This window comes from Hoplias malabaricus, chromosome 1 (genome assembly GCF_029633855.1).
Source record: "Hoplias malabaricus isolate fHopMal1 chromosome 1, fHopMal1.hap1, whole genome shotgun sequence".
Lineage (NCBI taxonomy): Eukaryota > Metazoa > Chordata > Actinopteri > Characiformes > Erythrinidae > Hoplias > Hoplias malabaricus.
In genome coordinates, this window is record NC_089800.1 from 47,501,349 (window position 1) to 47,524,578 (window position 23,230).

General features: G+C 40.0%; 1 protein-coding gene across 1 annotated transcript in view; it reads right to left on the reverse strand.

Annotated features, from left to right (window-relative positions):
* nova2 (NOVA alternative splicing regulator 2) overlaps positions 1-23,230 on the reverse strand; it is a 50,164-nt gene that overhangs the window by 12,954 nt on the left and 13,980 nt on the right. The window contains exon 3 of the mRNA XM_066665102.1: positions 6,494-6,660. Coding sequence (XP_066521199.1) covers positions 6,494-6,660 — 167 coding nt within the window. The remainder of the gene's footprint in view (positions 1-6,493; positions 6,661-23,230) is intronic.

The window sequence follows — 23,230 nt, forward strand, 5'->3', positions numbered from 1 at the left end:
GTATAACATCGATCATTGTTCAAAATCCCACATTTTGGGGACACCAAATTGGATCACTCAAATTAATCTACAATGTACATTTTATGCACACACACAAGGTTCCTTTCTGTTACCCCATTCCAAGACTTAGTCATGCATTAAAGTGACCCCTAGCAGAACTACTGTATTGTTGTTTCCAAAAATAGTCCGGCCTGTAATGGCCGAGCTAAGGCCGTTTCCAAAACAGGGTCTTTCCACTCCCACAGAGAAAAGTCGGCTTACAGCTGTACCCATCATGCCCTGGGTACTATTCTCTATGGGTGCACTATTTGATATACAAATGATATCATGCAGAAAGGAATAACCACAATGGTATTTTTAGCAATATACATACTGTGATAAATAAATAAGCTTCAAAGTGTAGTTTTGCAGAAATACTCTTTAGGCCAAAGCTGGGCATGATTGTAAGAACATGGTTTTAGCTATTATTGTGAGATTCACTAATCAGCTAAGCTTTAAAACAATGAGTACCTGAGAAGTTTCTGAATACTAGAATAGATTTTGGACCTCAGACCTGGTTAGAGCTTCTATAAGAAAGCATCCTGTTAAGGAGATGGGTATTTGGGCTTTGTGTAAAAGAAAAAAAAAAAGCTATGGATGTGGTCCCCAGCTAAAATATTGTAATCCTTTATCGGGTCTTGGAAATCCTCTTTAAAGGATAATATATTGATTGGATTTATATACAGATTGGAGATCATTTATGTAGTGTATTTTCTTCAGGAAAACTGAGGAAAGCTTGAGTAAAATAAATGATAAATGTTATATAAGCATCAACACTCTTGAAATAGCAGTTATGACATGCGTCCTGCAGACGTCCTCTGATTTCCACACTGCACCACATGACATAAAAGGCATTCTTTACAGATATATATTTTATGAGGGTATGATCTATTATTCATTTTTCTACCAGCTCAAGTCCTGCATCCATCAAAGAAATTCCACAACTCCACATCCTCAGGGGTCAGATATGATCAGAAAGCATGCACACTGGAGGTAAGGTACATATATACACACATTATGAGCCTCATGAGTGTGAGATTATATGTGGATATGCAGTCTAAGGGACTGCAAATTGTATGCAAACATTTATAAAGGTTTGTACATTTAAATATCTCAACTAATTAAATAATAATAACATAGTTTATAATGGTAAACATTTACTTAACTTTTTACTTACTTTACAATTTACTTACTTAACAATTATCTTAAAAGAAATGTGAAAAACACATGTAAAGTCGACAAAACATAAAAATAAAAACAACCTGGTGAACTGCAGTAGCACTGTTATAGAGTAAGTTATTACTATGGAGATTATGATCAATGTATGAATAATACTAAAACTACAAGATAATTATACTGCTGTGAGACTGTTATTATGTAAAATGTATATAACATAAATTGCACAACTTTACTGATGCTAAATTCCATAGCTGTAAAACAATGCAATATATTTTAAATATAAACCAGTTTCTTATGGTTAGATTATGTTTAAAATGTGTTGAAAATTAGGGGAATTGACAGACTTCAGTGACAATCAGGGCAATGGGAGCATTTCCTACAAGTACATCAAAAACCCTTTCCCCAACATCAGAACACATTCTACACAAACAGCCAGCCAACTCCTTCTTCCTGCCTCCAAGAAGAGATCCGAGCCCCACATTTTGGGGATGCACTTCCTTGTCAAACAACCAATGTTGTGTAAGTCTTTCTCTCTGCGCCGTCTGTTCTCCAAATTGGATCAATACTCCACAGAGAGAGAGAGAGAGAGAGCGCGAGAGAGTGAGAGAGAGAGAGAGAGTGTGACCTTTTTCTCAGCCAGCTGATGGATTTGAAGGTTAAAAACAGCATAAAATATTTCAGACTGCCTCCAGACCTCCCGAGACATGGCAGGGCAGAGAAGACCAGGGGGTGGGAGTGGGGATTGTATCAAACAGACAGGGTTTTTTCTTCCATTTTGGATGTTATTGCAATTTTGCAATTTTCCTGATGTCACTTTTAATTTAGCAGACAAGCATGCCACATTGTGGTGTCTTATTCTTGTGTGTGTGTGTGTGTGTGTGTGTGTGTGTGTGTGTGCCTTACCATCACTCCAATGAGAACACTTATTAGATTCAAGATGCAGGATAATTAAATTGGCTGTGTTTGGTGATATCTTAAGGGGAATGGAAGGTTTAAAATAGCGCATAACCACTGAAGGCAATCCCCATCATCAATACAAAGGAGGGAAGACTTGCTGTGTAAAAAAAAAAGCTCTACTGGAGTTGTGAGGCTATTGTCGTTTACATGTGAATATAAATAAATTAAATTAATTCACTGAATATGCCTTGAAACCTTTACCTAATGATATATGTCAATTTAATTCAAAATAATCAAGTTTCGTTACTGATTTACTTTTCAGTTTGGATTTAAGCATTTTAATTAATGACATTCAATCACACTGTGCTGCTTATGTACAACAACATTTAACTTATTTTATATCATTTTTTTAATAGCTAAATTTTTTGTTTTTAGAATTCTGCTACATCTAATGTCAGAATATGATATTTAACTTTTATATGTATTTGTTACTGACCAGGGTGACTCCTACCAGATCTCTCAGGGTTCAACGATCAAATTAAGAGATAGCCATCCAGAGAACTGGCACCGGATATAAAAAACGTGTGCATCAGGTTCATCATGTCTGCCAGGTCATTTAAGACTGTTTTGTAAGTGTGTGCTCAATCTAATGTGGCTTACAAAAAAGAAAATATCTATTAACTACAATGCTTTGATTTTTATGATTTCAACAACAAGTCCGTATCTGTTCCTTTATTTCTCAGAGTGAATCAGGGTTGAAAATAGATGTTTTGAGAGATGAGGCTGTGGACCTCGGCTCCTTCGTCTAAGACTGGTCTGAGGAATTGGTCGGAGCCTATGTGTTGCTTCATTCTGCCATAGTTTAGTTGCATAAAATGTTGAGGTTTGATGCAGGGTGTTGTCTGCTTATCACTAAATCACAGCTACAAGTTTGACAGGAAGTAGGTGTCAGACACACTCTCACCTACTAATGTGAATGCAGGGTTAGAATGAGCTTCCTTTCTTTATACATAAACAACGAGGACAAACATCTCTAGAGAACACAACCCCCAAATCACAACATTCAAACTCGTGCATACTCTATTCGACTGGGTTTTATTTTTGCAACTAAAAAAACGTTTTCCTGCATTGTTAGAAAGAATAAAGCTTTTCTAATAATAAAACTGGGCAGAACAGTCAGAATCATCTTGGAGTACCAGCGACTCCCGATTTCCTGTTCATTTATGAGAGACTTCCTGTACGGCGTGAGCAACAACAGGATGTGGGAAGCAGGTGGTGCTGGATTGAGGAAGGGGTCAGAGGAAACCCGGCCTTGCTTGAGGAAGCCACTGCAGGAGGAGAGCACATTGTAGAGCGATAGAAAATAAAGCGGCTTCGCATAAATTCAGCTTTTTTCCTCTCTTCACAGCGCTTCTTAGTCCTTGTTGAACATGTCATAGGATTTAACAAAAATATGTGGAGAATGTAATGTAGAATGTAGAATGTAAACTAACATAAAAACTAACTAGTATAATGACTCCAGCAGCTCCTTGTTTCCGACCCACACAACCGGTATCAGGTTCTCAGCAGTGTTTGCTCAATCTCATCAAAGTTTGAGGTGTGTATTTGTTTAATAACATATAAATGAATGATAATGAAATTATGGATAAGGTCAGTCTTGGTTTAAGAAGAGAGGAATAAAAAAATGCTGTCTTCTAGCATGGCAGAGACATTTTGGCCATTGAATTAAAGAGAATAAACAGCTGAAAACAACAAGCTGTTTAGAATCAGTTCAATATTTCTACAAAGAACACTAGATCAGAGATTTGCAATGTCTGTTCATGTGTATCATGAGTTACAAAGCCCAAGAACTTATCCATTATACACGCTCAAAAAACTGTGCGTTTTTTTTGTGTCTAAAATCTTTAAAATGTAATTCATTGCTTGTAATGACTTTCTCTTGTCGAGGATTTTGGTTTTCACGTCTTGTAGCATGGCTCATACAGAAGTGCAATCAACAAAGTCTATTTTATAGTTTACAAAGGGAAAGTTTATGTTTATAACAGAAGTTTGAAAAAGAAACAATAGTTTGGAATCAGTATCTACTCACTGACCTCTTTATTAATTTTGAGCTGATGATGCTTTCAGAAATGCAACTTATGAAAACAGAAAGAGAAATTTATGAAAAGTCAGTGTGTATTTCTCTCTTGTGTGTGATGGTGTGCTAGCGTGGGGTGGCAGCCCAGTCACAACGTGGCTTTTAGATGAAGTTCAGTGTTAGCGGTGCTCCTGCCCTGTCACCATTTGGCTGCGAGATTAGCGGCTGTCGATCCTGTCGGGAGGCTGGCAGCTGTTGCTTAACATGACTTCACATCTTATCTTACATCCCTCAGTCAGTGCGCTCCCTGGGGCGTGCAGTAATGAGACACATGCCACGACAGCCGCGCTTCTGACAACAAGCTCAGAAAAACGCATTGCAGGAACCAGCTCAAACGGCATCACTTTTACAGGCCCCATTCATCACCATCTGACTTGTGCCACATTAAGGCATCCCTATGCAAATATGCCCATAATTGAGTATTGAGTAAAAGGATACCCAAATAATTTATACTAACCGTATATGTTTACTTTTAGGTGGGTATTTTTTAACTTATCCTTAATCTTAAAGAGACGTTGCTTATGTTGGCAATTCTTGAACACTTCTGATTTGACTTTGTATGCCATATTAAACCATATTTACCATAATTAACCATATTATCATATTTATGAATTTTGTATTGTGTTCTTTTTTTAGCCGTCTCTCACTCTCTTTCTCTCCCAGCAAGTTTGGCCCCTCCTACACCTCCCTTACTGTATGCAGCTCATAGTAAATAGTCAGTAAAGTCTTTTACAGTAAAACATTTTTTTCTGTTTCTTTATAAGTCATTTTATAAAAAAATGAAAGAAATATAGAGTTGCTCCATCCAATTTTGCACACTTTTACTCACTTGGGGAGCATATTTTTTAAATCACATTTCAATTATGATATCTCAGTTTCTATCTTTCTAATGAAATAGAAACAGTGCTCAGTGCTCATGAGGTTTTATCACACCGGCGTGATCAGAAACCCTTAAGGGTTCAATCCAAAGAAATTTAGATCTTGGGAATCTCCAATACATAAAATGTACAGCACGAAGATCAAATATACTGCATTAAGAACAATGTTTACATTCTCTTTACTTTAGTTGCGATATCAACACTTATCAGAATACAAAACATTTTCAATATGTGCTTTTAACGACAATACCGCCAAATATTTTTATATACATACAAAGGAACTTACGTGAACATGAACCTGGCAATATAAAGCCATTGTAATAGCAAATAGTTTTTGTTACGATGTCTGTGAAGGTATTTTCTTATTCTTTGATGAACAAAAATGGTAACAGTGTCCCAAATATTTAATAGAATATAATTTATAACAGCAATGCACAGCATAATAATATTTGCATACATATGTAAATCTATGCATCTTAAATTTAAAGCTGTACATATACAAGTAAATCTGTCTGCAGTTTAATGATCATTACCAATGTGAATATTACTGTGGAAGCTCTATCCTAGCAGCAGTGAGGTATGTTCCCCGTCTGATAACTTATAATTACATTCATTAATAATTAGTCCGACAGCTCTGCAGGAACAGGCAGCTTGTCCTCCCTGATAAGTTCTCAGAATCCAGGTTATGGCACTTTACAGAGACATAAGCATAAAGAAAGTCTTGCTCAACAGAGAATTTTGTGTGTGTGTTTATGTGTGTTGGGGGGGGGGCACAACATTTATCACTGTACTAAATTATTCATAGATTTCTGCTCTCTCTTTTTCCTTGGAGGAGTTTAATTAAGAAAACCATAAATAAGCGAGGGGAATCAATACTGACAACAATGCAGTGCACTATGTTAGGTCTATCTGACCCATGCCTGGAATATATGTGAGTTTGCAATATGTTTACAATATGGACTCTTATAATCAAAATGTCACCCTCGTTCCTCTGCAACTTTCAGCATTGTATTTACAAGATTTTGGTTTTATTGTTAGTTGTTAACAGATCCAAGGTCATTTGGTCCAAGGTCATGACTTACATCATATTTAGCACTTTTCCAATAAATCCACATCTGAATCTTACTATGAATCTGTGTACTGAATCTAACAAATCTGTAAAAAAAAAGGACAAATATACGCTCAGAGTCATAAGCAGGACTTTATATGCAGATGTCTATAAGCTAAAAAGTAACTCCAAAATTCCATTCTATCTCCTCAGCTTTTTAGAGACAAGGAAGAAACAGGACGTGAAGGTAAAGGTGTGTATGGCAGAAGGAGACTCTGAAAGTAGAATCTGGGATCTGAGGGTAAGTGTTCTCACCTGTTTGATGCGGTCAGGGTTAACAGTGGTCTGTGGCTGAAGTATGCTGACGGGCTCTGTTTTAGGAGCACTCTGGGGCATCTCCCGCACCTTCTCGGCTATGAAGTCATGGACACTGTTCAGGGCCTCAACAGTGCCCTGGATCAAGCACACACGCTCAGTCGTTCCTGGCAAACAAGGAGAAAAAAAAAGAAGCAGAATGAGGATTTTGCTCCACTGAATTAAATTATGTTGCCCAAACCATGCTGAAGAGTCCAAACAGCATGAAAATGTTAAATGATCTGTACAAAGCAGATAATAAGGGGTTTCCAAGAAAAAGACTCCCAATGCTTGGCACTGAATATACTGAGATTTTAGAATTTAGCCAGCCAGCGTCGCTTTATAAAAATAAAGTTCATCGTCTCATAAAGTGCTCTTCCACAATGATGAAGCCACTATGAATTACTATCACTTTTTATGTAAGGCTCCCGGGTAAACAATATATTTTCCAAATCTTGTACAGAATGTCCATGCTCTTAATGACTTTTGAAGCTGCGAATGCTGTGATGTAATAAATGTTCCCTTACATACGAGCATAGACTATCATCAGCAGCAGAAAATCCACACCAACTTAAATTTAACATTCTCAAATGTGGCATCATTCTGGTATTCCCCATTGACCAGGGTGAAATGTGGGAGTGTGTATATAGCTTGTGCTACCATATTTTGTGCCACTTTAAAAAACATGCACAAGGCCTCAGAGTGAACAAAAAAGGCTCCTTCAGTGTTCAGTTCAGATCAGAAAACTTTTATTGCTGTTTTATTTTACTACTGCTACATGCTACTGTTTAGATAGATAGATAGACAGATAGAAATAGTCTAAAATGTAATTTGTTGCTCATAAAATATTCAAAAATTCTTAACGTAATAAATAAATGCAACACTGTAACAGCACTGAGACTTCATGAAATGCAGATTCAACAGAAATAGACACGTTTTAGCGCTAGCATTTAAAAGGTAAAAAAACAAATGTTCATTCTTGACAAGAGGCCACGTGTGTGTTCATTACTTGGTTGTGTGCCATTGTTTTTAGAACAGCAAGTTAAATGACATTAAAATGGCTACAAATCTTAATGCCTGACACTGAGTAAATCCCTTTAAGCAGGCAAACCTCTAAAATATGATTGATAGGTGATTGTAATAGTAACTAAATATCCAAGGTTAGAGCATCTACTTAAATAAGTACTATGGATCTATGTACATGTGGACTGGACTTATGAAAGCAGCTGCAATAACAGTCGTCTGGCTGTTGTGCTATTTTTGGTGGTCTATTCACAGACAGTCTTCCATTAGACGCCCAAGAGTCTCCATGTTTAATTAATTCTGATATGATATCAGGAATTGCCTTATGTTTTTCAGGGCACCAAGAGTATTTCCTCAACACAACACAAACAGACTATAGTCCGTGCTGAGTACAAATACTTGCACAATTGTCATTGTTTCAGGAAGGCTTCAGTGTACACTGGGAAAAATGAGTTTCCAACTGCCTTAATCCTGCTGCATTTCAGTGTGATGGGTGTAGCCGCGAGGGATATGGAGAGTCATCCGCCTTCTAAAAGTCACATTACATGACATGCAGTAATGCATAAGGGCGTTCTGATCCCAGAATCCAAACAATAAATGCTGGAGATTTAAATGAGTGAGACAGAGAGAGAGAGAGAGAGAAATCAGACTGATCTTGAGCCAGGAACTCTTTTGGCCCCTGGGATTGTGGGATGCAAATGGGCCCTTATCGGTCCTGTGCAGTAAGGGCTTCCGGCTTCCTCTAGCTTGCCATTGTTTTTCTGCAGTGAATGTGATTGGATCAGGTCCCAAATGGTTCCATGAGTCTCTATAAATAAACTGAAATGAAGGAATATCAGACTTGTGATTCATGTTCAGAGAAAAAAAGAAAATAAGGCTTTGCTGAGCTCTGAACAGCTGGTGGCCCAAGAGTAATCTGGGATGGACCAATCGGGGAGGTAGATTACTAGAGCAGAGATCACCATTGTTTTGGCAGCAACCGCAGAGGGGGCAGGGTGTAAAGAGACACCAGTCCAATAGCAGGCCAAGACTTGTCATATGACATCCAAAGTCTAGTTTGATCAGTCACTTCATACGAGTACTGTTTTAATCATCTTTGTTGTAGCAAAGCAATCATCACATGTAGCATCTCTATAAACATAAATTGGACGTACCATAGTTGTGCTCAAACAGTTAAGAGCTAAGTAATGTTAGTATGTTAATATTCTGTTTCTCACTTATGTGCTGACAGCCTGTTACACTTGGCAGGCACTGATGAGTGTGTTGTGAGATGGCTCTGGGATGAGAAGGGGGGGCAATAGAAGGTCAACAGGCAGCCTCCCTCCCTGCAGAGGGAAGTGTCACATTGTAACAAACATTTAAGTTTCTATTCCATGCAGCACACTAAGCATGACGAGCAGTTGGCCTGTCAGAACCCCAGCCTCCACCAAAAACAGCAGCCAGGGAGGGGAAAACCCTGAGCAATGTGCACGAGACAGTGTGAACAAAAGCCAGCTGGATGGACCGCAGTTGTAAAGTTCAGATACAGATACTCTGGAGGTCAGAGTGCGAGTCTTTTGATTAATGTTGAGTTTCCCCATTTCAGTAGGATGTAACTGGCCAGCAGAAAAGAGTTGAGTCTACACCTTCATCTACATGCATGGGTGTGGTTAGTCACATAACGTCTCATCTTTGTTTTGTTCGCCTAATCAGGTATTTAAATAAGGCATGTGCAGTGGAATAAAGCATTATTAAATAATCCATATCTATTTTTCTGCATGAATAAACACATTTATTCAATCAGAAGCAAATATCAATGTGGTGTGCATGTCTGGCACGATACAAAAAAAATACAATAATGGTTGTGATTCAATTAAAAAAAACTTAATTCACAATAGTGGATGGAAAAATCTCAATACTGTATTTTGCTATCATTTGAATTAGAATTTTCCAACACTAGTGCTAAAAAACATATTTCGAAAAATATTTTAACACGCATTCCTAATCTACAGCACCATCTTATACACATCTGTGAGGGCATACGTCAAAGCCTTATATGAGGGAATAACATCTGCTTTCAGTGCAGCCTCAGAGCCTACAAAATAAGGTATTGGCCAGTGAGATTTTATACAGTCAGTTGGGGAATGCCGCCATGGCTCCTTGCGCTCTTGTTATAAAGTGTTTTGTTTTTTGTGGAATTGCTAATTGGGTGAGTCATATATTCCTCTGTCCCGAATGCTACGTGGAGCTCCTCTTCACTGGTCCTGCTACTGAGAACATACATCTCTTACAATGAACCAAACAGGACATGTAAACTTTACTTGAGCATGTGTATCTCTGTTTAATCAGAGACCTCTTATTACTACACAAAAATCATGTACTTTTCAAAGACCAACTGCACTAAAAAAGGCTACACTACTATGGAATCACCACAGTGGATATTCACCCAGCTTTGTATTTTGTAGCATTTAAAAAACACCACATATACGAAACAAATTTTTAATTAATTGATTAAAGTAATGTAAAAGTAATGTAGCTGAACTTTTGGCTTCATTAAGCAAACCTCAAACAAATTAAATTCATCACTCAATGTTGAGGAAAATATTATGGAATCTCTTTTTTATTTTATAGAAAATCACTTGTCTAGTATAAATATGTCAATATGGAAATGGAAAGAACAGCACCAAGCAAACGTACCTGCGTCACCTTGACCAATGCAGATCTATGATTCATCCCTGTATATTACAATCATCTCATACATGGAGTCCTGTTCCTTCTCACTGTTTCTTTATTTGTTTTGTTGTGCATTTTCCCATTTCAAGGCATACTGCTTTGAATTTTCTATCTATGTTGTTATGTTTTCCTTGTTCTGTTTTTTATAATGTTCCTAATTTGTTTTTACTTTCACCACATTTTAGCTGACTGGGAACAACCAACATCTTTTACCACATTACATTGTGGAATGCCTTCTTCATAGAGTTTTATAATCGTTTCCATTTTTCCAATTGCAAATCTTTTGTTGAGGTCATGTTTTCTTTCAATTAACCAAGAGCACATTTCTTCTTATGTGTGTGTGTGTGTCAGTGTGTGTGTGTATATATATATGCAGTTATTACTAGTGATGACAAGCTTATTAATTTATACCAATTATTTCTCCTTAATTTTTCAGTCAGAAGTATCATACTTATTTATATCAACTACAAATAAATTATTACACATCTGTCAATGCAATTCATTACACAGCTGTCCAATTAGAATTAAATAGTAGAGTCCATCCATGGTAATGCCTAGATTAAATTTTGAAGTTTATGTTCCAACACCCACTTGAATACTTCAGCTCTTTCTCCACGTTACTATACCATAGCTGATACTACAGAGTTATAACCTGTCTGCCCCTAAAGAGAGAACATGACCTTCATACGAAAAATGCTTATCATAGCACCTCTCAATACAAAGAAGGAAACAGGGAAGACAGATTGATCCATTGATTGACAGGGCCCAGTACCCATAGATTTAACCCCAGCAAACTCAATAACCAATTACATTGCTTTGTGCAGCATAACGAATGAGAGCAGCTGTTGGGACTGAAGGAAGAGCTATCTGTCTCAGAAGACACACAGCGAGAGAGTCATCCAGGAAACAGTCTCCATCTCCATACTGTTGCTGCATTTCTGAGCACGTTTTGGCTCTTTCTTGATTGGCTCCCTCAGAGCTATCCAACAGAGGCCCAAGAGAGCATTCCAATATGACCCTACCCGTGGACAAGTTTACAGATGTTTCCTGGCTTTGGGGTCAAGAGACACAGGCAGTGAGTATGAGAAGGAGAGTGAAAAACCTAAAGAAGGGGGAGGGGGGTTGGGATAAAAAACAGCCATCACCCTTCCTCTGTGGCTTGTATTTTCCTGTTCGCATAACACAGGCGAGCTGTCTGCATTCTCTAAACAGACACGTCCCGTAAGAGGGGTCCACAGAAGATAGAGAACATGGGACACCTGTGTCCTATTGTTGTGTGTGTGTGTGTGTGTGTGTGTGTGTGCGCGCATGTCCTGCAGTGTGCATATGCGTTTGTGTGTGTGTGTGTTTTGGGGGGGGGTGTGGCAGTCCAGGCCCATGACTTAGCCTCATCACCACGGCAACTGGCAGACCCCCTGAAAATATTGTGGGGCAGCTGCAGATGATGTAATGTGTTATTATTTAAAGCAGAGACGCAGCATGCAAGGCAGTGACAGCGAGTGAGTGTTGCATGTGCTTATGTCATTATGTTGGTTTAGGGCGGGGGGGGGGTTAGGGTTGAAAATTGTTTCCACACAAAAAACACTTCATGTCTCTTAAAACTGCATTCAATGTTCCAGTACACCTTAGGCTGCTGATGAGATGGAGCAGATGTAGACGCTGCTTCAGTCCACTACAGCCAACTGCGAACACAATTATTTAGGAGGATCAGTGTGCTTTACATCCCGGGAAAGTAGTAGTTCTTTTTATCCTATGCAACAAAGTAGGGAAAAGAGTAGAGGAAGGATAAGAAAGTCTCAAAAGAATGACAAAAGGCTTGGAAGAAGGGGTGAATTCCTCTTTGGTGATGTCATTCTTACTGAGGGTTTGTTCTAACTCCCCCCAGCTTTCCTTTAGTTTAACATAAGACTGAACACCCCAGCACAGAGCTGTGATAAAAGCCTTCACCCCACCCCATCCTGCTCTAGAGCGATGTCGCTACGGTTACAGAGCACATGGTGGTAAACAGCTGAAGGACCGTGACTGGACTATTGCCTTCATCTTTGCCCATATGCTTTCTGTCTCTCAGCCTTCCAAAAAGTTCTTGCAGAGAGAGTTAGGGAATGTATGCTGAGAGGGAAAGAGGCTTGGCACAAAATACAAATGACATGGAGAGGGGAAAAGAGAAAAAAGAAAATATACACACCCTGAAAAAAGACAAAATCAAGAACTGTGCTTAAAAAACATTTCTTGATTCAAACTGCTTGATCTGGACGCTCCACGTTTGGAGCAAGGTCCACAAACCATTTAATCTGGACTTTCTACTTTTAGACCAACACACCAGTGTGCGCAAACACATGGCACTTCAGGGATGCTTCCCTCATGTAGTAGCTAAGTAATGTGGAGAGAGTGTTTAAGGGCATGTGCACCGACTCACTGCTTGATGAGGAAGTGACTTAAAACCATAAAAGAGACTGAGGAGGCGGCCCAAAGGCTGCTTGCTGGGTGTGATTTTCAGATTGAAGCAGGCTAGAGTACATTTGGAGAGGGAATGGATCATCTCTAGGGACAGAGGAGAGACGAAGCAGCATTCATGCCATTGGTTGCACATTGAAAGCACACAGGAATGATTCTGATAATATTAGTACTCAGTGCAGTACTTAAAAATTACAAAATATAATCGTGGCAAGATGATGAGGGCATTTTTTGCAGTTTTATCAAGAGTCATTTTACTATATCAGTGGTTAAAAAGGTTTTATCCCTGAGCATTTCAAGAACACTGATCTCAAAGTGAGTGTATTCAACATTTTCTAATTAAATCCCAGGAAGTAAAATGAACACACTACACACTAGACTAGCCTGAGCCCTGCCTAACTATCCACAGGTCTGCGACTCAGGATTTAGCTGCATGGCCATATTTCAGCTATGCATTCTAAAAAAAGATTTAAAAAAAAGATTTTAGCAGATCTGTTTGAAGTCAGGATTTATGACAGATTAAAAAAAAGCAGCTTCTCTTTACCTTGCAAGAGCACAGCGAAGAAGTGTAAAATCCATACATACTTCAGCATTTGCTCCTTGTTAGGGATTTACTTTACGGTCTATTTACTGCTGAAATATTTTCAGGTATTGCAGACATGTTTCAGGCAAGCCTTTCTTACAAGCAAGCCAGAAATGTAGTGAGAGCTCCAATTCAGATAAACCCGTCACTACAGCCACAGGTATCTTTGCATGCTGCATGCTAAATCCCCCAAGATGTGCTAATATCTACCTCACACCCATTTAGAACTAACTAGAAACGACAAACTCCCTCTAGTTCTAAGGTTTCTCTTTACCCTCCTACTGAGTGCAATATAAGAGACAGACTATGTCTGAACTAATGTAAAGTGCATAAACACACACACTTGTTTTGTGGACACCAGCTCACACTGCGCACCCCATTTGCGGTCTCTAAAGGCCTGTGTGGAAACTGGAGCTGCTGTGAATTCCTGGTCAGCACAGATGATTCCATCAGTGAATGATGGCGATCTGGCATTAGGGCTAAGATAGTGCAACACACACACACACACATTCTCATACAGACTACCCTCACCTATCCCATCATCCCTTGTGGGGGCGCTCAGGCAGCCTAATTAAGATCCTTCCCCACTCTATCCTCCTTCCTCCTCTCTTTTCTGTATGAATAATGCAGCATCCTCTTGGAGACATAGAGTGACAAAAAGACGAGAGTATGTGTGTGCGCGTGTGTCTGTGTGTGTGTATGTGTGCACACAGAGCAGGACAGAGGAAAGAACACGCTGAGATTCTCTCTTCACACCGCCTGCCTCCACAGCTGGGCTTCTCCTCCAGGGCCCTCAGATCCCTGCTAACACAGATCACACTCCGCACATGTCTGCTGCAGCCTGGGCCTGCTCTGCAGAAACACTTCAATGTTTGTCTCCACAGGTGACCATCCTCAAACTCAATAAACCATCAGACACTCTTTGAAAGGAAAGCTTTAAAAACATGGCTGTCCTGCGAAGTAGAAGAGATCAGGGGATTTTTATTCTGACTCATTGTTGATATTCAGGTATCTTGGGTGTGGAGGTGGGGGTGTTAATAAATCATGAAAAAAAATAAAAATTATATATATATATATATATATATATATATATATCAAACACACACACATATGGACACTTTTGAGTCGCCAATTCACCTACCAACGTGTGTTTTTGGACTGTGGGAGGAAACCGGAGCACCTGGAGGAAACCGATGCAGACACAGGGAGAACACACCACACTCCTCACAGACAGTCACCCGGAACGAGACTTGAACCCACAACCTTCAGGTCCCTGGAGCTGTATGAACTACTAATATTATTTTGACAAGGTACAGATTATATTTTTTAAATATCATTTTAAATGTAAAAATTCCTTCCATTACCATCATATTGATTTTAATCAATGAATTTCCACCTTTAAATTAATATTACTATTACATTCTCATGTGTGTGATATTTGCAAATTGTTCTTTGTTATTATATCTTGTGCAAGCAATTAGTTGAAAAAGTCTAACCTTGAAGTGTTGCCGTTTTATTAATGGAAATATCAAGTATTAATAAGCATCAAGCACAGACAGATCAAAACGTCTTTGTTACCAAAATATTTTCCTCTAATAATTATTTGTTTACATGTTTTTTTGCAGGTAACTAGTTGTGTTCAGTTTAATTATTTAGAAAATGTATTTTAAGAACAGCTAGTCAAAAACTTCTTCCATTTTTTAAGGCAATTTTGCCTTTAACTGGAAAAAACTGCACTGTACTTTATGGGAGAAGCTGGGTTGAAAGTTCCTTAAAATAAGGAGTAGCTGTTAGGACTGATAATGTGAGAACTAACATACTAAAATCTTCAAAATGGTCATTTCATCACTACACTACAACAACTCCATTTTAGATCTACATTTTATTTGTTCTAATTTTTTTATGTTTATAGGTTCCATTCATTTCATTTTCAGATGGTGAGTTTCTTTTTTGTTTTGTTTTGAGGTATGAAAGGTCTCGTACAATTACCAAATGCTGATCATACAAAGAGCACTGGCATAGATTTGAAATAGCAGCAAACAGGACTGAATTCCTTGTTTATACATGGGATAAGATCCCTGCAGTTAAAGAGGGGAGAGTCCACAGCATTATGGTCTCCCATGTGAAACCCTGCACTCTCCAAGCTCTACAAATTTCCCTCACTGTCCTCAACATGAGTGCATCTCCCCAAGGTGGTGTTGGGTTCCACACAAGTGCTCCGTGCCCAACACACACCTGTCCTCTCTCACCCGCAGCTGGTCAAAGTTGTCTAAACACTGTTGTATGAAGAACAGCCAGATTTAATCAGTCGATATAAACCCTCTTGCCCACCACAACAACTTAGACAGATCCATACCCAGTGCCCACTGCTTATCAAAGATAGCTCCAAAACTTGAAACTGGGCTCACTTAGTAATTTACCTTTGTGTATTAGTTGTGTGTGAACTACCTACAGATAATGAATAAAAAATGACAACACGTCAAATATTTCAGTATATCTCAGTTGATGCCTTTTCACTTAAAATGAGATGCGTTATCAGCTGCTTTTGTCCCTAAAGACATAAAAGATTTGTTCTTTCAAATTACAAATATTGTATATAAATACTGGATTAAGTAAACTAATACTATGATGAATTTGAATGTAAGTATACTGTAATGACCACACACCAGCTACAATTTCTAACACTATTCCTAAGCTTGCTTTTCACTGATTGCTGAAGGTTCCCTCCAGCTTATGCATGGTCCTGCAGCCAGTGAGTCATGGGGCTGGGAGAGGAAGCTAGGCCAGTGGAGAGAGAGAGAGAGAGAGAGAGAGAGAGAGAGAGAGAGAGAGAGAGAGAGAGAGAGAGAGAGAGAGAGAGAGAGAGCCAGCTCAAAGCTCTGGCTCTTTATCACAACCTTCCAGCACCTCTAGTCCAAGAGCCAGGTTTCCATTTACAGTTTCTTCTTTCATCAGCAAAAAGCCCCCCTCCATGCTGTCCACGTCTGCCTTCCCCATCTTTTCCTTCGCTCTCTCTCCCTTCTCTGCTTGGCCCATCCCAAAACCCTACCCCATCCAAACCCAGTTATCTCACTAAGTGTCTTGAGATGACCAGATGTGGGCCTCCGTTTTTTTTTTTAACAGGACACCTTTAACTGGACATTGAGTCGCGTTTTTTATTATTCGCCTACATTTTCCTCCACCAGTGACCTTATCCATGGCGACAGGAGAATGCTTGATGTTTTACATCATTCTTACAATCTGTTCCCTATTTTGTACAGCTGGAAATTCAGTGAGGCAATGGGGTTGTGGAGCCAAGCGAGGCCAGACAACCCAGTTTGGGAGCCTGCACAATTACACTCCTGAAAACCAACTTCTTCCACGTACAGCATTGAATAGACAAACAGTATCTGTGTAAGGTGGTAATGGTGGTGCTATCTGTAAACCATGCAGCTGTCACAGCTTCCAAGCTAACAGGATACTTTGGCTGAGTTGTGACTGCAGAAGAACAGTCATTAGCCTGCCCCAGTGAGCCAGAGGGCACAGCCGGGGCAAGAAAGTAGCCTGTGCCTGCACGGACATAAACTGCTGAAATATGCAAGGTTTCCCATTTGGATCAAACTCCCTTGGGCTGACCTAGGTAAATCTACAGCTCATGTACAAAAGAACGGCATCAGCTCTGCCTGTCAAGAGCAGTTCCATTCCACTGGGTTTGCCAAAACGCATAGGTTATCATCCTGGTCTGCTCAGGAAGTCATAGGCTCAGGTGTTACAGTACCCTTCTCTGCTTGAGGAAGCCAACCATTAGGGAATGAACAGAAGTATTTCTTTCTTTTTTTCAGTGCATGGATTGTAGGAGTCTTTTCAGAAGTGAAACTTGGCCTTTCTCCTCTTTCCTGAGATTTGGCACCAAGCACACAGAGCAAGGCAGACAGTGCCAGGGCAGCAGGGGAAGACGCTAACGTTTAGCAACAAAAGGGCTTCTGAGATGCCTTCTTCTAATGCTGCACCTGCCCTGCGTGGGAGAGGGAGGTGAAACTGTGGGTAAAGACCTTCTGAAAGCGCTGATTGTGATGCCTCCAATGCACGTGCGGCCTGCTATCTTCACCCCCTCTACAGCCCCAGCCTAAGGATCATGAAAAACAGCAGTAATTACGGATGGGGGAAGTGTCCGTATCTGAAAGACACCTCTTTTCACGTCTTCTTTCCTTCTTGGCATTTGTCCTCCCACTTTCTAATCTGGAAGCGACCTAGTTTAAGAGTATCTGCTGGACGCTTTCAGGGGGCATCCGAATGAATCGGGTGATAGCTGGGTACGAAAATAGCAATTAGCAATCTGCAAAATACCAATTAGCAATCTGCTTTGTGTCTTTGGTTTCACATGTCTAAAAGGGCAGACACATATAAGCTAACTAGATAAAGAATGCGTGATTTTAAAAAATTGAAACAGCACAAACATCTATGAACATACATCTTTTAAACATTATATATATACATATATATATTAATGCTGCCATAGTGGCCTTTGTCTTCACTTCTTTAACACTGATTTGTATGCGTCTGTCCCCTCAAAAATATAGAGCACAAGGAGTTAGGCAATAGGATTCAATGTCCTTAGGCATTAACCCTCTCCGACTCTCGTCCTAAATAATCCTAGCAAGCTATAATCATGTGACTGGACTCCTGCTGTCCTGATGTGAACAGCAGCTGGCCTGCCTAATCTTGCGGCCAATGTGCCCTCACACCACTGTCCTCACACCACAACATTCAGTGTCACAGAAAAACTCTAATACAGACTGGAAATATCTCTGCACTTCCAATTTACCAATCTCCCATCTGGCTCTTGATGCCACTAGTATGGCAAATGTAATTTCTCTCAAGTAGCACAGGCCATCCTGGCCGGGCGTGGCGGTGAGGTCAAAGATAATTAGCGGTGGCTGATCCGCTGCAATTAAAAGAAAGCACACAGCCTGTGTGTTGAGGGGAACGTTCCAACAGCTGATGGCTTTGTGGACCAAAGAAGAAATGAATCATCAGAGCCTGGTGGGCAAGAGGTGATATAAGGGGTGGATGGGTATGTGGGAGGAGGCTGTATTAGAGAAAGAGAGAAAGCGAATGCGAGACAAAGTGTAAGTTAAGGGGTCATTCAGTGGGGATTAGAGAAATTGGGGGGTGAGGAGGAGGAGCAGGAGGCAGCTGCGGAACACTTCTCTTTTGGGGCGCTGTGGGGGCACAGAGGGGGAGCTTTGTCCCCTGTGCTAGGAGGCTGAGTCTCCTCCAAAGAAACCCACAGCTTGCACTCAATGCACCTCTTTGTGACCACTCACTATGTTCTGCTTTAAAAGGAAGGTGGTCCCCTGCACAGCACAATGCAGTCTGTCCATTGTTCTGATCTAAAGTCTATAAAGGGGGCTTTGCAACCTTGTCCTAAATTTCTAGGAATAAATATTAAAATGCACCAAACCAAGACATAGCTTTGAAGTTAGTTGGCACTTAGAACCTTACTCTACAACAGGAAGGGTGGCTACAGTAGCCCAAGCAAGCCAAGTGTCACTGAGAATCCACAATCGGAGAAGAGCGCTCGAGGCCTCTGCATCCTGTGGTTGCGTATCAGAGCACAGGCCAAAAAGGGTTGGCAACCAGATGGCCTGATTAGCATAGTAGTATTTGATTTTCATCAAAGCTTGTGGTCATGTAATTATTCTGCATTCAAAGAATAATGTCCACATAAAGGCTGCTGTTGTGTGACCTGTCACAAAGTGCCTAAGGCTAAAATTTCAGAAAACAGCAGTTTCATCATAAATGCTACACACGTGTGTCATGTTGGACAACAAATAATACGTCTGTGTTCATAATTTTTTTTTTACATTTATATATTAATTAAACAAATGTAAACTTAACTCATAGCATAACTTTGTAATGAACTTTATACCAAAATTATTACAACTGTATGTAACTTATGGTTAAACAGAGTGAACATCAGTTTCTCTGCATCAAATGAGTTGGACGTGCAGCATGTTCCAGCAACACTGCCAGTTTTGTTCTGCTATCTTTTTAAAAACAGCAGGATATCAACCGCTGCTTCCTGTGTCCCATCAGCAGGAACTTCAAAATGAAGGCAGTCTTGCTGTGCTCTGATTGGATAGGAGAGAACGGTGCCTCCCTACGTGATCTGACTGCAGTAGCATGCATTGCTTCCTGCAGCCGCATGGCGTCTCTCAGTGATTCCACAGGGAGATGCGGAGGCGCGAGACACCTTCATCTCCTCTCCATCTGAGCAGCGGAGTGAGAGGGACAGTGGAGGAGTCTGGGGATGATGAGGCTAGAGGGGGACCTCTGGCCTCCGGAGACATCACTTCAGTTCTCATCTCCGGGGCGACCGAGTGTGCAGGCAAACAAAGCGAGGCTTTGTCTGGTGGGGGGTGGGGAGGGGTTAAAGGAGGGCGTGTCTGTGAGTGACGGTGACGGGGCCATCACAAAACTCATATGTAGCTCTATAGCAAACCCAGACAAACCCACTTATACAGCATCTCAGACACTGCATTATTACGACCCTCTCATTAGACCATAATCACTGCTACTCATGGCCATGCCAGACGCTACACACTAGACATGGACGTAAACATTTGGTCTCCCTGACCTGACATAACTTTCAACCTTTTGACCGCGGAGTAATTTAGACTCTAATAGTTAATGAGTTCAGGACATAACCTAACAGATTAAAAGGGGTTTATCATTAACTGGTTAATCATGCTAAGATTTTTGATGCTGAGGTAAGTAACTTTCCTTTGGAGTACTGTAATCACATCACAGTGATTTAAAGGCATATAACAATTTATTTAAGTAGCTCCTCAGTTTGGTCAAATGACCCTGTCTGTGGGGTAAACGTTTCACCCACACCATGTATCTGACTTTTTCACAACCAGGTTGTAAATAGATACTAACGCAATTAGATTTCTGTTTATTTAAATTTGAGCAAAAACCAAAGATGTTTAATGAAAATAATACAGAAGACTGGAAGCTGAATATTAATGGGATGGTTTAAGTCAACATTCATTTTCTGAAGTATGCGGTTGCATAAAACAAAAACTATCCCAGGTTTGGGTAAACTGAGTTCTGAATTAAAGCCACAAATTAAGATGTTAGAATTAATGAAGTATGTCTTAAGTATCACCACTGATAATAAGGTGGTAGAGAGTAATTGGGAAAATAATCAGAAAATGAATATGCCAGACCTGCACTTACTGTGTGAAGCTAATACAGTCATTTCATTTTTCAAGGTGCAAAAAAGTGATCATTCATATTCAAATATATTTCAGCAGTGACAATTTATGGAAATGAATATTCCATATGACAATTAACAGTCTTAGTGTGTGCCAGACCTGCAACAAGATTTTTAAGCCTAAAATAAATATAGAAATTAATAAATAAAATCTGACAACCTCCGCGTTGCTCAGCACAGAGGGGGGCAGGACAGATTTACTGATGAGCTCATCAGAAAGCAGAGAGTGACGAAAGTGAGATAGAAAGAGATAGGTGGGTGGATGTCTCCTGGAGATGCAGTTATCTCTGCTGACAGAGAGAGACAAAGACGCCACAACTGGTGCAGTTATGTAACATATCAGAATTTTGTGAAGCCCTGGACACCCATTTTTCATATGTGTTCTCAATATAAGCACACTGTTTTGCAGCTGTTTTCCGAGAGCATATCTCAGAGACTGAGTGCAGACATGTGCGCTGACTTTTGGAGATATGCAAATTCATTCATCAGGCTGTGTGCCCTAAGCCTTAAATATATACACTAACTTCAGTATGTTTGCTGTCTTTTTATTTAGCTCTCTCTCACACACACACATACACCCTTACACCTCCTAAGGCAGATGGGAGCCCCAGACAGTTTGCCCTTCCCCCATTCTCAAGGAGCTGTGCGGTCAAAAATGTCAAAGCCTCTATTGTCATTAAGAGTGGCCCAGCACCCTTTTTTTGTCCTGGCGACTCTGACCAATCGCTGACCATTCAAACAGCTGGATGTTCAATCACTTTCCCCTCCCTCTGTCATCCCTTCTTTCTCTCCCTACCTCCATCTCTTTGTCCTGGGGAAGACAACACAACAGACATAAACAGACTTCTTAAGTGAATTCACACAGAGATATTATTGCAGTCAGACCTCTATATTAAAGACCAGTAGTGACTTGATATCACGAGATTCCTGTGCAAATATCAATGAACAAATGTTCAGCTGTGGGTAACACCCAGAAAAGGGTTCTTTCACAGTAAACAACACAGCTGGGCTAAACCTTTGTCATGCATAGCACAAAGAAGGGGCAGAGGCACTCCTATTTTTGAACCTCCACATTTAATGTGGGCCGTAATCCAGGACCTCCTGCTGTAAGCACCTCCCCCACAACAGTGTGGCAGGGGGCAAATCCTAAGTCTCTGTGATTGTTGGCGCTTGCCCATTTGGAGGCTGATCTAATGATGCAGCCTACTCAGTCATGCCAGGCAGGGCATCTCACACAGATCATTTTAAATATTACATTTTCTGTGATGAACTAATATAAAATGAATATTGGATTGTGGATACGAAAAAAGAAAAATTCATTGCACAACTGTGTAAAAAAATGTATTATAGGTAGGTTCCCCACTTTTCTTTAATTTCCTCAGTTTCTGCATTACCCCAGTGTAGTCTCTCATGAAAATCAATGACATCAGTTAGCATTTTAGGCAAATATAGCTTACAAATAATGTGTAAACTGCATGCCTAAAACAAGCAAACTTGCCTGAAATTGTACCCTTTCCCAAATAAACATGGTTATGTAATTTCACATATTTTATGATATTCTGACATTTACATATTTTATGACAGTCTTTAAAATGGATCAAAGTATGTGACATGATTCCTGCATATGGTTTGCATAGATATATATTAAATATACAAATCTAACACATACAAATCTATATTAAATCTAACAAATATAGATTATATTTGTTAGATATAAACATTTATTCATTCATTGTCTGTAACCACTTAACCAGTACAGGGTCACGGTGGGTCTGGAGCCTACCCAGAATCACTGGGCGCAAGGCAGGAACACACCCTGTAGGGGGTGCCAGTCCTTCACAGGGCGACACACACACACACACACTTTTGAGTCGCCAGTCCACCAACAAGTGTTTTGGACCATGAGAGGAAACCCACGTAGACACGGGGAGAACACACCAAACTCCTCACAGACAGTCACCCGAAGTGGGACATGAACCCACAACCTCCAGGTCCCTGGAGCTGTGTGACTGCGACACCACCAGCTGTGCCACCGTGACTTCCCAGATATAAACATATATGATGCAAATAATAATAAAAATAACTGTTGTTGATTGAATTTTCTCCAAACTGTTGCTTTAAATACAGCTGCTATTCATATACATACTGTTCATTAGTATTATACACCAAGGTCACCCTGTCAGCTTTGGATTTGTTTGAACAGTATTGTTAGCGTGTGTCACAGCCAGGGCTGCAGAACAACAGTGAGAATTATAAAATTACTCGGACAGGGAATCAACTGGGGATATAAAGACAAAGAAGAAATAAATGAAGGAAAGTCCAAGCAAGTGAATAAAGCCATCTTCCTCTCTTTCTTGATTTCACTCTCTTTTCCTCTCAAGGCAAGTGTCATGAGAGAATTTATTGTCACTTCAGCTATAAGCACACAGTGAAATAAACAAAATGTTTTTCCAGGACCATTGTGCAATACAGTTCCAGAGCAAATAAAACATTATAATATAATATGTACAAATAATATATGAAGAATGGGACAAACTGACACAAACTGTACAACACTGACAGTTTATGACACAAAATTATGTAAGTGAGGTTGTACAAAAATTATTATACATGAGCCTATAATATAGCTCATGATATATGATGGAATGTGAAAAAAATAAACCCC